The 16,045-nt window shown below is 46.6% G+C and overlaps 2 protein-coding genes across 3 annotated transcripts in view; one reads left to right on the top strand and one right to left on the bottom strand.

The window, feature by feature from the left end:
* LOC105455134 overlaps positions 1-16,045 on the top strand; it is a 173,940-nt gene that overhangs the window by 42,687 nt on the left and 115,208 nt on the right. The gene's annotated exons all lie outside the window — the stretch shown is intronic.
* Positions 1-16,045, bottom strand: part of LOC105455131 (LIM domain only protein 3-like) — an 85,473-nt gene that overhangs the window by 22,816 nt on the left and 46,612 nt on the right. For both annotated transcript variants that reach the window (XM_011698212.1, XM_011698214.1), the window contains exons 3-4: positions 15,735-15,872; positions 14,678-14,803 (exon numbers count right to left, since the gene is read on the bottom strand). In XM_011698212.1, coding sequence (XP_011696514.1) covers positions 14,678-14,803; positions 15,735-15,872 — 264 coding nt within the window. The remainder of the gene's footprint in view (positions 1-14,677; positions 14,804-15,734; positions 15,873-16,045) is intronic.

Raw genomic sequence — 16,045 nt, 5'->3', positions numbered from 1 at the left:
AGAGAGAGAGAGAGAGAGAGAGAGAGAGAGAGAGAGAGAGAGAAAAACCGCGTTAGATGGAGGATATTGGACGTATCATGCTTAATTTCGCTCGATTTATTTGGGAGCAAACGTCGACGGATTATGACGTTGCGCAACTTGTCGGCAAAGTTTTACCCCGTTCAGAATTTCAGCCTAAACAAGCTGATAGCTTCCTTATCCTTTGGCCTCTACCTTCGGCCTGACAGCCTTATCTTCCATAGGGCAGCTTGTTTGACTTCCGGCGATGTCTCCTCCTGACCGGACGCACTTGATAACTTGAACTACCGCGGGTCTATCTCGGAGAGAGAGCGAGCGAGAGAGAGAGAGAGAGAGAGAGAGAGAGAGAGAGAGAGAGAGAAAGAGAGACGCCACTGGAGGGATGGCGATAGAGAGAACAAGTACGATAGAGTAAGCAAACGAGAAGTCGAAAGACAGGCTTGCTACCAGGCTTAGTCAAACCTAATCCTTTCCGTCGGTTGGCTTTGCATTAAGTAAAGTCCATCGACTTGGACGGAAGCTGCGCGCGCGCGCTGAGCGATCCTGCCACTCTCGCGCGTTTTTCCGATAAAAAGTTTGTTTTTAAGTCTTAAATAATAATTTTCACGATGTGTAAACGAGGTGTGTAGCTTCCGGACGCCCGTAATTTTTGCTAGTCTAAGTAGAAAGATAATCCGAAGTGTGAACCGGACGAGCTTTCTTTACGGCCCGATGTCCGGAGTCCGTCGAACATTAAGAACGGTAGAAAGAAGGAGGTTAATCCACGGGAGCGAGGTAACGGCCATATTTCTCAATAAACAATAAATCAGCGGGGTCGCCTTAGGTATAACGCCCCCTCTTATGGATCTAGCTTCTCTTTCATTCTTGACTCCGTCGTCGTCTCTCCGAAATAAACCCCACTCTCGCTCCATCGCTCATTCTCTTATTCCCTCTCGTTCGCTTATACCTCTTCTCCTTCTATCGTTCGGCGAGTCTCCAGGCCCCATTAATCTATGGTTATCTACGGCCCGCGCTGGATAAGTGCGTCGGAATGAGCCATTTCACCCTTGGGAGTTCGAATCCATCCTCCACCCTCCGTAAGGGAAAGGCCATCGACTGGCCCTTGGGCATCCTCTTTTGCCCCCGCGATGAGCTGTGCAAAACTCGCCTCCTTAACGAGATCGTAACGACGACGGATGCCCGGGCAAAAATGTAGAAATCAAGACTCGCTTCGCGTCGCAAATTCGCGAATTCTTGAAAAAAAAGACATTTTTAAAATTAATACAACCTTGACCATAAATATAAAGCATCCTTAATTTCTTGCATTTTTTTTAAAGGCGGCAATAAAAACTAAAAGAAAACTAACAAAATACTAAAATTGTTATAAAAATAAAACTGTTTTTAAATTTATTTTTCGTTAAATATAGAATTTGCATCAATTTTTAGAAGTGTTTTATGATCAAGACTGTATAATTATTTTGAAGAAGAAACTGCAAAATTGTCACTACGGGATAAGGCGTCGAAATTACGTGAGGATACAAAACGTAAAAAAGGCAACGCTGAAATTTCCTCCTTTCTTCCCACGTCGCGCGAATAAATTTTGAAACTTCGAAGTGGTATCAAAACGGCGTAAAAAGGCACGAGAAATGCCAAGTGCTCGCGATAAAACTATAAGAAAACGCGTAAGACGGTGCGCGAACGATCTCGCGTTCCCTCCTTTTCTCGGCTTTCAGGCAGCATCCGGTCGTAGCCTGCGCGCCATTTCGTCTCCTCCGCCGGTGAATAATGCTCGTAGGTTATCTTTTCACCTTCGAGTGCCGTAAGTAAGGCGCGGCGAAAGCAACCCCTGTCTCTCTCTCTCTCCCTGCCCGTTCTCGGTTCGACCTAACGAACTAAAGAACAAGTTTACTTTGCATGCGTCCCGGCGGCCCGGCGAACCCATCCCTCCGCTCCCTCCCCCTGTCGTCGACGACGATGGGCCGCGCTCTTATCGCCCGGAAAAGTTAAGTGGAAGAAAATGCGTCGACTAAGAATGCGGGAGGGATGCCGCGGCTCGAGATGGCGCGGGTAAAGTTGAAATTGATGCACTGGACGGGTGGTAGAATGTACGAAGCTTACGTCCGCGCTGAAAGCTATTCGCGAGAAAGAGAAAGAAAGAGAGAGAAAGAGAAAGAAAAGACGATCACTAAAGCCCGTTCCTCGAAAGTTCTTTCGGCCGTCCCGATAAGATGAAATCGATTGCAGAGATGCGCGCGATTAGGTCGTCGCGGCGATTCTATACTCGAGTGATGCGTTTATTAGCGTAGTTTATTTTAAAGCTGCCGCGGATTTTTGATCAGTAATGAACGAAAGGAATTTGTAACAGCTGCTTCAAATTTGTTTCGAAATCGACGAGTTGCAGACGACTCGCTCGAATCTCGAGTAATTGGGGAGAGTTTTAGGCGTACGTCACCGTACAATCTCACCGTACACTCGCGGGGAAACTGTACGCAGTTCAGCGAAACGCGCCATCGGACGTGACGAGTGACATTATAACGCGCCGCGTCTATCTCCGCGTTGCGTGCCAGTAGATACAGGGTGTCTACGGCAGACTTTGCGTAACTCAGAAGCCAAATGCGTCAGAAGGGGCGACGGGCCTTAGTTTGACTATGATCTGCCAGAAGCAGACTCGCGAGAAACATCACTGTTCGCGAGAGGATCTCGCTCGGTCCACAAAGAATTCTTTTAATTACGTCGACGTCAAGAAAATATACTCGTTGATAATCACGAAATTATATGGAGCGCATCTCAGTTAGTAGAATTTTTTTACGATTTTCGTTATACTTTCGTGATAAATTAAGAGACGATTCGTGTTAAAATTCAGAAAATGACCGAAAACTCTCTAAGAGCGCGAAAGAATAAAAAAAAACGATGCCCGGCCGATTGCGCGGCGAGAATAAATTCTTCCTATTGCCGATAAACATCGGCGCATTGTTTTGGTGCAGCGGGCGCGATCGTGACGAAGCACTGGGTGGGTAGATTATAAATCGCAAAGGCCGCGCGGGCGGGGCGGGGGCGGCTGCCCCCGTCGTTCGATAAATTGGGATTTTATTATCGCTAATAACCATCCAAAATTATTATGCGTTGATATTTATGCGGAGGCTAACCACCCCTTCCTCCCACGCTCGCATACACACACACACATAACACACCAGCGACACGCACCAGCGAACGCAAACCGCGCCCTTCCGCGCGCGCGGAGGTTTGGGGAAGCGATTTTGGTGATCGCATTTTGGCTATTATTTACGCGTCGCGTGCATACGGTTTTCGCCTCTACGGGGCTTACGAATGTTTATCGGCAAAAATTAACGGGCAATTTGTTCGGGCGCATTGTCGACGGTAATTATTATTTTATCGACGGTCACGCGCTCTGCGCGGACCGATCTCTTGTACCCCCCTTATTATTTATTGGCCGACGTTCCGTTTTGCGAACGCACTGAACGCTATTATCGAAAGAGCTCCACAGCGGCGTTATGCAGTTTTGTGTGCATTAAAACCGACCGCGATATCGTCGACGCGTTTAATTTCACGTCATGTATTATGGCGTGTCAGATACGCTCGTGGAATAAGAAATTCAGATTTCATTAACGATAACGCGTGATGTCAAATCAGTATCGATGGCAAATTTGTCAATCTCTCTCTTCGAGAGAGAGAGAGAGAGAAGAACCGTATCGTTTTCTTTGACAAGCGACACATCGGGAAACGCAAATATGGAATTTTTTTTTTTTAGTATCGCGCGTACCGTCGATACGCAGTATAACGTTTACTGCCGCGAGGGTAAACCGCACCCCCTGCATTTCTCACTCACCGAATTGGCATAAGAAGGGGAAGCGTGCGGCGCGTGGATTAATTTACGACGCGCTCGTTACGACCGATCCGCGGTGGATCGATTGACGATTCGTTCGCCTTATCGTACACAAATCGCGCGATTTCTCGCGAGGGATCGGCCCGTCGCGTGACCTCGTTGCGCGAAGGGATATCTTCGAATCACCGCGTCCGCCGGCGTTTCGGCCGAGCCGAGCCGAGCCGCGTCGCGCCGCGCCGCGCCGCGCTGCGCCGCTCGCGCTTTCTCGTAATTGGCCTCGCTTTATGCCGAGCCATGCGCGCAACGAAAAAGTGTACGCCGTATATTGTTTTCACGGCACGACGCGGTCGTTGCGCACAAACACGCCGCGGATTATCCCGAATGCGGGACGATCGTGAGCGCGGGCACGCGTGTCGTTGCCGCGATTACATCGCGTCGCGAATGCCCGCCTCCCTCCCCCCCCCGCAATCCTAGCGAGGACAATTTTTCGTCGTGGACTCACGCCGCGTGGCTCGTGCTAATAAATAAGCACCTGTCTGTCGCCTGGCGCAATCTGCGTGTTTTTTTTTTGTATTTCGTGAAACGTAAACGCGGATTCGCGCGAATGCATTTTGAATTTCGCTCGTGCGAAATATCGCTGTGCGATGAGTATCTATTTGTTATTTAAAATCTGTCTGCGAAAATCTTGCGTGTTTGCGATACTACACCGCGCGCGTGTTCAAAATGCAATCGTTAGTACGACACATTTTACAGCCGTGCAGTAATAATTGGATTTTTACAAATCTCGCGTTCGGTTACACAATTAAGCCGGTCGTATGGAAGTGTTTACGATCGCATTTCAAGCATAATTATAGTAAATCTAGACACGGGGCGGCCAGAGGCCCCGGGGGCGAATCGCGTTAGTTTCTATAACGATATTTGCTGCGGTGCGGCAATTTTGGTATCGTTTTATCGGCAATGTAATATACAATTCGCGTATATGTGTATATATTTTATAGCGAGCGAAATAGAGAGAGGAATACGGGCGAACGAGAGAGAGAGAGAGAGAGAGGAGAAAGCGAGAAACTGAGAAAGAGAGATTACGGCACACACGCACTGTACATTCATGTATTGTATACGCATACGCGCGCGCGCGTCCCACATCGGCTAATCTCGTATTTGCGCGATTAATTCTACGCGTTTAACGGAATCCCGTGTCTCGCTAATTACTCTGTCGCGAGCATTTCGCGCGCGCACTGACGATGCTGTTTTCGCGTTAATTATGGAATCCGCCGGCTAATGGCTCGTGCGAATAAAAGTGGGGTGAATTTAGTTCTTGGTAGAAACTAAACGGCGGAATCATTTTCGAACGAGATCATATATATCTATCTATGTTTCGCGCGAAAATAATCTTTTACGGGTCCATCGTTCGTTTCGTATTTTGCGGCGTCGTCGGGATTACACTTTGATCGTATAACAAATTGCACGCCGGAAGCAGCGAGTCAGCTGGGCGCTCCGATATACCGCGCGTCATGCGTAAGAGTGACGGATCGTACTGCGTACGACGAGTTTAAAGCTACGTTTAAGCCGTATGGGGCTTAGGCGCGTCTATTTTCTAGCAAGGTCCCTAAACCGGAGATTAAAGCCATCGCTCTCTGCGCGCGGGGAAGGGGGGCGCTCCAAAAATCCAGGGATTATGTCTAGGCAGCGACGGCGACGGCGGATATGAATTAATTTCGACGTTAAGAGCTATCCGCGTCTCTCATTTATAACAACCGCCCCTTTTTGCGCGCGTTTACCGTCGCTCTCGCGAATCCATGGGTATGTGTCCCACTTTATTGTAAAATAATTTATATACTGTTTAAGAATATAGGAAAAATTCGGAGAGGTACGCAAAATGTTACAGTTTGTAGATAAAAATATAACTCTGTGTGAGACACACGCTTTAATACGTAAGCTTTGACCATAAGAAGCATCCTCAAATTTATTGTAATTTCTTGGAAAAGGTGATAATAAAAGAGAAAGGAGGACTAATAAAATATTGAAATTATTATAAATTTTTAAATAAAATTTTTAAAATTTATTTTTTGTTTTATATAGAACGTCAATTTGTGCACGGAAAGAACGATTTTGCTGGAAAATAAAAAGAAATATGAAAATAATTTTTGTTAGAGCACCATCAAAATAATTTTGTTCGAAAGTCAAACTGATTGCTAGAATATCAAAATTTTCTACAGCAATACTTATTATTTTTAAGTTTTTGACAAAATTATTTTGATGGTGCTCTAACAAAAATCATTTTCAGATTTTTTTTATCTTCCAGCAAAATCGTTCTTTCCGTGTGAGAGTGCTTTATATATATACTTATGGCCAAGGCTGCATAATGCGTCTTTTTGTAAGTAAATTTATATTCAATCCTAAGCTGAATTTTACGGTGACACGTAAATTTTCGTTGAGGGAGAAATAAAGAAAGATTCGTGAAATTAATGGCGAGACACGGTCAGATTTGCGGAGCACGCGAAACACCTCGTAAAACGGTTTCGCTCCCGGAAAGTGCCCGCGCCCGCAGAACGCGTTACAAACGCGGGGATGCGCGCGGGTGCATTTCGGTGCAGCCGGTACGGGAGAGGGTCTGTGTTCGGGGTTGTGCGTGTCGGGGGGTGCTTTTGGCGCTGACAATACCGCAATGCACAGGTTGGCCTAATAAAACTATGATCGCCGGATAAAACAGTGCAGTGCACGCTGGTAATTAGCGGTATACATAAATCATTGGCAGCGCGCCGCCGTAAATGCACACGCACACGTGTACGCGCGCGCGCGCGCGTGTGTGTGCACGCCTATTACAAACCCCTCCGAAACGCGATGCCGCCTCCGGCAAATTCCCCTCCGTCTCCGCCGTCGGCCACCGTTCGGCCACGGTTCACCGAGTAAACGAATTATACACGTGTAACTGCCAACGCAAGCGTTGTGACCATGGTTGCCACCTTCCAAGCCTTCTGCCGGAAGATCACCAATTTTGACGACGCTATTAAAAATTCTTTTGTCGAAAAACGTTCTCTAAAAAAAAAAAAATGTCTCGAAACTGACTTTTCTACCGGAGATTTTTTTCCTGAAGAAAATAATGTCTGAGTGTGAACCGATCCGCTCAACCGCGTTGCGATTTCCGCGAGACGCGAAGCGATACCACACCTTCGCGTAACGCGTTGAACGTTGCATGACATGAGTGTGAACCGATCTGCTCGACCGCGTTGCGATTTCCACTCGGCGTGAAGCGTTACCACGTCCTCGCGTTGAATGTTATGGCATGAGTATGAAATACTTGTGATACTCCGCTCGCATCTTTTCTCTAGTGCAAGCGATCTTCAATTTTGCCCACGGCAATAATTTTCGCGAGAGATTCCCAATTTGGAAGCGAGAAATTCCGTGGATTGAATCGATAATCGTAGTACCAGAAGGGGCAATGGCTTGCTTACACAAACATATTGGGCAAAAATATGTTTTTTTTTTAGTTACCGAATCGCCGTTATTGTTGATTAATTCTTCATTTCCTGTGTTTGTTTCGAGAATGACACTGAATCTTCCGAGATACGAATTACCGCCTCATACGTATAGGCAATCGCTGTCGGTTTGTTAATCACTCTCTGCTGTGATGCCTTTCCTCTCTCTCTCTCTCTCTCTCTCTTTATAATACCACTCGCTCGTCACACCTGAGAATTGGCTCGTCGCCGTTTGTTCGAGTAATTCGATTCCGCCCTCCGTCCCTCCCGTGGCGCATTTCATTTATAATCGCAGGCGATACGCCTATTACCGCTCGTGTCCGCCGCCGTGTATGTATCGTTTTGAAGTGCACACGAATATGCTCACACCCGTCGATGACGCTCGCTCTCCGTCTTTGTCTCTTTCGAGGGCTCTGGGGGTGGGGAAGAGGAGAGTGTTGCGCGCGTTTGTCGCGGACTGGTATATCGGACGCGGCGGCTGGGGGGACCCATCGGGGCGGGAGGGAACACGACCGATGCCGGGGGCAGTCATCAGGGGTATCAAGGGGGAAGCCGGGCAGGAGGGACGGGAAGTGGCAGGTCTATCGCCATCGGAGCCGGGAATGCGAGTCTAGGTTATCCGGTGACAAAGCAGGGTTCGACTCGCGCGCGCAACGAGGCCCTCTCGGCACGTCGGATTATCACCATTGAAAATGGTGCAACCGAAACCCCACTGTTCGGATGCAGCCGCGCTTGAACGCGATACGTTGCGCGCGGCGGCGCGACGCAACCAAAACCGGAAGCGAATTCCTTGTCGCGCCACCCGGGGGAATTTATTGTCGATCTCGCGCCGCGAACGATTACGGTTTTGTTATTCCCTCCCCCTCTTCCTACCTGGCTTGCCGATCTGCCTTTGTCGTTTATCGTTAGAGTTTAACCCGTCTGCGATTTGTTCTTCCTTTTATAACGTAGCACGGAAACACGTTGATCGCGCGACGTGAACGCATACAATGGATTTCCCTATAAAATGTTAATCCGCGAGTAAAAAAAACCCGCCATGTGCACCGATTTCGTAATGCAAAATAGCCGATAAGAACGTATCTCCTGTTTGTTAGGCCGGTAATAAATTTTTCTCCACATTTCTATACATTTCTATCTATTCGGTTGTTTGTCTATCGCGAAATTCCGGAAACGATCCTCCCACTAGAGCGATGCCGCGTCGATTGGTTCACCGCCGAATCGCTATGCTCGCGCGCGAATCACGATGGGGCCGCTCTTTATCGAGGATCCCGGCAGGTCGAAACCGCAGGTCGAAAATCATCAACACACCGTGGCGGCGGCACGCGCCCCTAGCAAAACGAGACAATTCGCATGGTTCTTGCGCCACCGATGCGCGCGAAACGGCTGGCGAAAACGGAGAGGGAGGTAAGGCGCGCACCATCCCCCGGGGGGGTTGTAGCTAAATTGGCGGCAGTATATTACCGGTCGGACCGGCGCATTTAATTTGAATATAATCGCGGAAGGAGATCTCTCAGGAGCTCCGGGGGCACTCCGTGGCGCGGGGACTGCGTGACGGTGACCGGAAGTGCTCCCGGGACACCGGAAACAAAATGGCCGCTTTCTCTCTCTCCTCAACCCTTTCTCGACCGGCACCACCGACAACCACCACCACCACCATCACCATCGCCTTGGCGCCGTCACCTCGTCCTATCGCACACGACGCACCACCTATATACCGCTTACTTTACCCGCGACCGCGAGAGCGTTCGCCCTCTTTCTCACCCTCCCTCGTCTCTTTCACCCTCGTATTCACGAGAATCGTAAAGCGAAATTAACTTTGCATTGTCCTTATTCCGAGGATCTCGCGCGGGTTAGCTCTCGGATAATGGCACGGCCGTGCTGAGATACAAGTTCGACGAGAGACGAGTATAGCAACTGTGGTTAGAGCGATAACGTAATATCCGTCGCGACGATATAATCCGCGCGATTTTTAATGCCGACGAATCCTCTTTGAACATTGATACGCGGATATTTTTTCAATTTCGGCTATTATTATTAGGCGCTAATAAAATAAATTCTGCAGCACGCAGGTGATGTTCCATTTCCATTTATCTTTCACTTCCATGTCGTTTAATTTTTTAATGGTAAATTTATTATGATTAATTTTGAGTGGAATTAATTTTAATAAAAATTTCTAGATAGTTGTCATTTAGTCGCAATTTTTTTTCAATATTACACAAATATTTTATAATTGTGTAATATCGAACCTTAAATGGAAATATTCTATTGAAGCAAAGACCGCTTGAAATTAATTAAAAAAAAAAAAAGATTTTATCTATTTTTTATCCTAAAAAGTATTGTGGAAGTACTATAACTTTACGTCACTAATTTCTCGAAAGCTAGAGATGCACTGCTATTTTTTAGGTGTAAGTTGAATTTAAATAAAGCCAAAGACTATATCAAAGAATAATATCGGCTATCTTGTATCAGTGTTTTGTGATTTGTAGCGCGTGTTATTATTAAATATCGTCGCTGGTTGTTCGACGTGTGTAGACGATGATGTACGGCCGGGCGTGGTTTTGCGACGCTTACAACGCGGGCGCCGCTATCGGAAAGTCGATAAACGGTGTCAATGTCGTAAGTTACGTGTAACTGCTCGCTCGCAGGTAAGGGGGAGAGTTTAGTGATTTAGGAGTAATTGCGATGCCGGGGCGATGATTCCGCGCGCGCGTGGGAATGCAACAGGGCACCGTGTTCGATAAGCTCCGCGGAACAATAACAATTAAACCGGCTAACTCGTAATGCCAAAATACAATATAAGCACGAACAATGCTGCGCTCCCGCCGAAGAAGGGGGGGAGGGAGGGAGGGCGGGAAAGGACGAGCAGTCGGGTCCGACAATGCCCCGCCGTGCTTTCGTTAGACAAAGGCGAGACTCACGGAAAGCTTCTCCTCGGGTAGAGGAGATCGTAAGTCGAGGAAGAGAGCTTAAGCCGGTCGCGTCTTACTATACCGCCGCGCGCGCGGTCGTTTCAAAGTGCGCGCGAGGAGAGAGATCGTAGAATTTAATTAAAATCTACCCGACCATTCTCTCTCTCTTTCTCTCTTTCTCTTTTTCTCTCTCGAAACTTTTCAGAAAATGTTGCGAGGCCTCGACGCGCGGCTCACCGTGATTTACGAGCGCATTCGCTTTTTCATTATACAATAATTATCAATGCGTGATTATTGATACAATTATTTGACAAGCTAATAACATGACGCGCGCACGCGTATGTGTGTATGTGCAGCGTATCTCTCCCGCGTTGGTTATTAATTAATTATTGCGATGCATTAACTGTATTATGTTGATGACAATCGCGCACTGCCAAAGCCGATTTTCGCCGCTCGAAAGTTTTACCGCGAAATATGCACAAATTACGGGCTTATTTTCATCCGAGCGTGCAAACGCCGACGGTACGGATATAATTTTCTTCATCCGTTTCGCGTATCTCGCCTCTCGGGCTCATCTCCCGGGTCGACACAAGCGCGACACTTCGAATTAAATCGCAAAACGCGCGAGCGACGAATTGGCGGTCGAAACGCAGCCGCGATAAATCTCGAAAGCACGGCGCCACGTACAAAGTGCGTCATCGGCTTTAAACAGCGCGTGCACGCGCGCGCGAGAGAGATACCACGCCACCATCGATGGGACGGTATAAATTTGATATTTTTTTTTATCTACGCGCGTTTCGATATCGCCGTGAGATATTAGCCGAGAATCACGCTGGAAAAACAGGCGGAAGAGTCCGTGCCGTTAATGCCCGTTTATATGATGGGCTTTTATAATTTCATTAAGCGCGGTTTCGATTCGCGCTCTGCTTTGCTCGCGCGGTCTCTTCTATTATTGCTTGAGAAAACACCATCGGTAATGATATCGTCGCAGATGAAGCGTGATTACATTAAGCAAGAATAACTCCGTGTCACGTACCGCGGAAAAATATTTGAGAACCGCGCTCGGGCTACCTTAAGTTTTCCGTGCGTCACACAGGCTACTTACGAATTTACATCCCGTCGTGCGGGCGATGAATGCGCGATGTAGAAATTTGAATATTCCCACTTAATCCTCTTAAGGCCGTAACTAGTTTCGCGTGGTATCGTGATAAACGCGAATACAAGCGTCGCGACAGTTTTCCAAGTGCCGTTTACCTTCCGAGAATTTTTTTTTTTTTCATTTAATAACAAATAAATTGAAACACAGAGTCGCCTGTAAGACGGATGATATCAAGAAAATTAGCATATAAATTGAAATTTTTCACATAATTATCATAGAATTATCGTACAAGTTTATCGCGGATGGATATTTTAAACGGGAACTCAACGCTACGTCGTGCCCGTCAGGTCGGTGGATTAAATTTTCATACTTGAACTCGCGGCTATCACGAACGATTCGTCCAATCCGAAGGCCCTCATTATCGTCGCGTTTGCACGTTCGCTCTCGTCAATGACTAATCCGCACTTCCGTATCGCGATACAAACTCTCGGCAGGTTCGCGGAGGACGAAGGAAAAAGAGAGAAAGAAATCGGGGGAGGGGAGGGGGAGGGATGACGGTCTCTCACCCTTCGCCTTGAGTTTCTCGAGGCACGACTCTCCCCGGGAGCGTATGATTAAACAACTCAGGTGTTTTATGCTCGGCTCGCGGTGATCGCGTGACCCAACGGCCACATCCGTTTCCGCCTTTGCGTACGGTCAACCTCTTCGACCCCTGACCAATGGGTTTGCCTTAAGGGTGCGCGTTACCATCGACCGGCGAAAGAAAGTATACTTTCCGCCGACGGCGTATCTTTAACGTGTAATCGGCCTCGCTCGATAGTCACGGCGGTCGACGACGAGCAACTCCGCGACGAGAGCCGTTAAATTTAACCCCGGCGACTATTCGCTACTTCACGACTGCCACTCCCCCGGACGACGAGTCTGTTTCCGCGTTCGGTAAGGACATCCGGTTTCTGGATCGAGAGGCCAGTGGCTTTCAACTTGTAATAAAAAAAGCTATCCTTTTCTGACGTTTGTGGAAATCGTCATTAGTTTTTATAGTTCAATATACTTTTTATACTTCTCATTGTGTATTCTGTCAATGGGTCTATTAATCCACGGTGATACAAGTGTATACGAGACTTGCGCGTTCCTTCCAGGCAGCGCTCCGACGTGCGCGCTTTCGATGTTTCGGTCTCGTGGCCCGAATCAATTCAGACTAGACAGCCGTAGGGCGCATGAAAGGTCGGGCAAATGTCGGGGAGTGACATTAAATGCCAAAATGCCATCGACCTCGTGAAGTGGCATAAAGAAGCGATCCCGTCCCGTTTGCTATCCTTTTATCAACCTGACATAACTTACTTGATGTCGATGCGGCATTTAATCGACCTACAAAATTCTTAAAGTGTGCTATGCATAAAAACAAATTTATAAAATATCTATACTGAAAGATAGATAAAGTAAAATAGAATCGAGTGAAACAATAATGTTAAATCTAAAAGCCTTTTTGTGTACATATAGTATGTACAAGTCTGAGAGAGAAAAACGAAACACAAAAACAAAAAAGTACAATGAATACATCTATATATTATAAAATATCTATATATCCGTATATTATAAAAAAAAGAAGAGAAATGGTATAAGCGTGAACAATTGAGTTGATTTAACTAAGATAATGAAATGGCTATTAAGGGATACAATATATTTAAAAAGAGAGAAAAAGAGAACGCGCGGGAGTGCAATTATAATCGTTTTTAAATGGAGTTTAATCATTTCGGCGTTTGGAAAGCCAGCTCGCCGTCATTAAATTAAATAATTGCATTGTGTCCTTTTAAAAAAATATACATAAAAACGGAAACTTTACGCGTTTTATTCCTCTTGGTTATATATACGAGCATTTTATGAATTTAATTTGAATAAATAAAATATTAATATGTCGACATCTAAAAAGATTATTCTGGCTCTCCCGCCCCCAGAGTTAATCAACACATACGTAAAACGGACGCTTTTGGTAACTAGCCGAGCCAAAGGGTTGTTAGCGCCGAATGGTTCAACTGTTTTGGACAACCAAAGACACGGAGGTATAATTAATTCGGCCATTCGGCTTTATCGCCGGCGCTATTATGCTCGGACGTATCTCTCGCCGCGAATATTCGGTCTGGCTCACCCTCCCTCCCGGATCCGTGAGTTTTCCGAGAAATTAGTCGGCATGATTTGCATCTGACGTGCACCTCGAGGCACCCACACGTCGCTCGCATAGTTCGCAACTCTGACTTTCCTAACCCCCCTCCCCGTTTCTCTCTCGCTCTCTCACGTCTTTCTTCCCTCTCCTCGTGAATGTCTCCGAATGCCTCCGCATCCGCGTCAATTATGCTCGTCAAGAGAGGAAACGTCGAGAGGATTCTTCTCTCTCTATGGCATTGATCCTCCCCGAAAGTCTCGAGGTCTTGAGTTAGGGGAGCGAACCAACGTTTATACCGACCGTAATGTAGAACGAGGGACGCGTAGTCGCGAAAACTGCGACGGCTATAATTTTACTAAAAACAGTCAATTTATTCGTAGACGCGTGTGATATTAGATATTCGTGTATTTATTTTACAAAGCTTTCCCAATGCTTTCACTCGAACAGCCCCGATAATTGTGACTCTTTGACAGAATTCTACGTTTATGAAGTTCTACGAAAAGAATTTGAAAGAGACGTGACGGGAAGTACACTGCTCGTTGTCTTGTGCGAAGAGATGAAGAGGCTATCCTCTTCGTGGCGTCTCGTAAAAGCGCGACCTTGCGGGCTCTCGAGCCTTCGCCAGCCTTCGCGCAACGATTATCTCCATTCGGCAGATCCGCCGAGGCGTCTCGGCTCGAGCGCGTCCCGGCTTTCGAACGAGAGCCTCGGCTTAACTCGGTTGTTGTGAATAAGTAAGCGAAGTGTTGCGAAGTGCTGCAGAAGTTAGGCAAACCCCCGGGCGCGCGCGCGGCTGGGGTGGCTCGAATTAAATTGTTATACGGATGAGCTGCCACGAGGAATACTCGAGCAAGCGACTTTGCCGTCGCCCGCCGACGTCGGCGCCGCCGGGTGTGAATGTTTAATTACCGGCTTTCATTATTGTTAATAAAATAATAGCGCCGCCGCGCCGCGCCTCGCCGCAGGGAGCCTCGCGGAAGCGAGCATTTTGGGTGCGACGTGAATCGGAACTTTTGTTGTTTCATCGGCGCCAAGTGTCTCCAGGAATTCCGTCGATTTTATCGAGCACGATTAATACGGTTTTAAGCCTTAATAAGCCCACACAGTTTTAATCCCCTCTAAATTTAAATGAAATATTCTCTTCGCGAGGAGGAAAATTGATCGCGTCGTTATTAGCACTTTTTCACGTACCTGTGATTGCACTGTTGACAAGCGAAGCACTCCAAGTGATAAACGTTGGTCCTCGCGCGCATCACCATCTCGAAAGCTGGGATGACCTTGCTGCACGCTGCGCAGTGACCGGTATTTCCGAAGAGTCTGTCAAATCCAAAAGGAAGGGATATGATACTTTATCATTGCTATTCTATATACATATTACACAACACAAGTTTAAGTATTTATATTCGATATAATTCAGCTTTGGCCATAAGCATAAGGCTAAAGTATAAAGCCTCAATTTATTTTTGCAAAAGAGTATTGATAATAATTAAAACTAATGGAGAATTAACGAAATATTAAAATTGTTGTACGTTATTTGTTAACAAAACTGTTTTTAATTTGTTTTTAGTTAGACGTAGAAAATTTAGTTTAATTTCTGAGAGTGCTTTATACGCGTATGACTAAGGCTGTATTTTTTTTATGTTATATTGATATCTGGAATTAAAATTCGCGATATTCTTATACGATTATTGCGATTAAATTCGTCGCCATAAGGCATAAAACATCGGAACTTGGGAAGTCTGATCGCGACGCAAGAAAAGTCGAGTTTGCTCGATGACGAAAGCGACCGGAAAGTTTCGCCTCGTGCGGCGCGATGGAAACCAATAAGCTTACGGGCATCGCGAATATGCCGTCTTCAAATATTGGGCCATTAATAAAGGCCACAATGTTTCGACGGTGCGTGTTCCTCGTGTGCGGACGCGCCACCTGCGCGCATTCCCTCGGGACTCCGTAATCTCAACACGGTTTATTTGCTCTCGCTCGTGTTTATATGGGACGTGGGTGTATTCAATAAGGGAAATTCATCTGTAAAATTCGATTTGTTGTTCCGCCTGCCGCGCCCGCCTCGATTTCCTCTCCCTTCCGCAATAGCGTCTTTCGTCAATCGCTTTGTCAATCTGCCTGTCTGTTTACCTCACTCGTCGAACACAGGATGGCACATCGTGTCGAATACGCGAAAATCTTGCCGAAAAGATTTCTCAGCGAGAAATCGGTCGCACCGATTAAATTATTTGTTCGTTATATTTACCGTAGATAGTCTCTTTTGCAGAGGATGAGATTGGCCTTGGTGTAGAGCGTCGAGCCGACCTCGCCAAGCCTGCAGTCGCAACATCCGCATTTCAAGCAGTCTTCGTGCCAGTACATGTCCAATGCTTTCAGAAGATATCTGTTTAAGAAAAGTTATTATCTGATAGCGTCTAATACAAGAAAATACAAGCGTGATTATTAACTTATAGAATATGTGTCTTTAAATTTATTAAGATTAGATTCATAAGATTTAGATTTTTCTCTTCTCTCCGGATATTTTTTTAATGTGTTTCAATTATGATTGATCTCACA

The sequence above is a fragment of the Wasmannia auropunctata genome, unplaced genomic scaffold (assembly GCF_000956235.1).
Source record: "Wasmannia auropunctata unplaced genomic scaffold, wasmannia.A_1.0 LD335921.1, whole genome shotgun sequence".
Classification (NCBI taxonomy): domain Eukaryota; kingdom Metazoa; phylum Arthropoda; class Insecta; order Hymenoptera; family Formicidae; genus Wasmannia; species Wasmannia auropunctata.
This window is presented reverse-complemented; position numbering and strand designations above follow the sequence as displayed.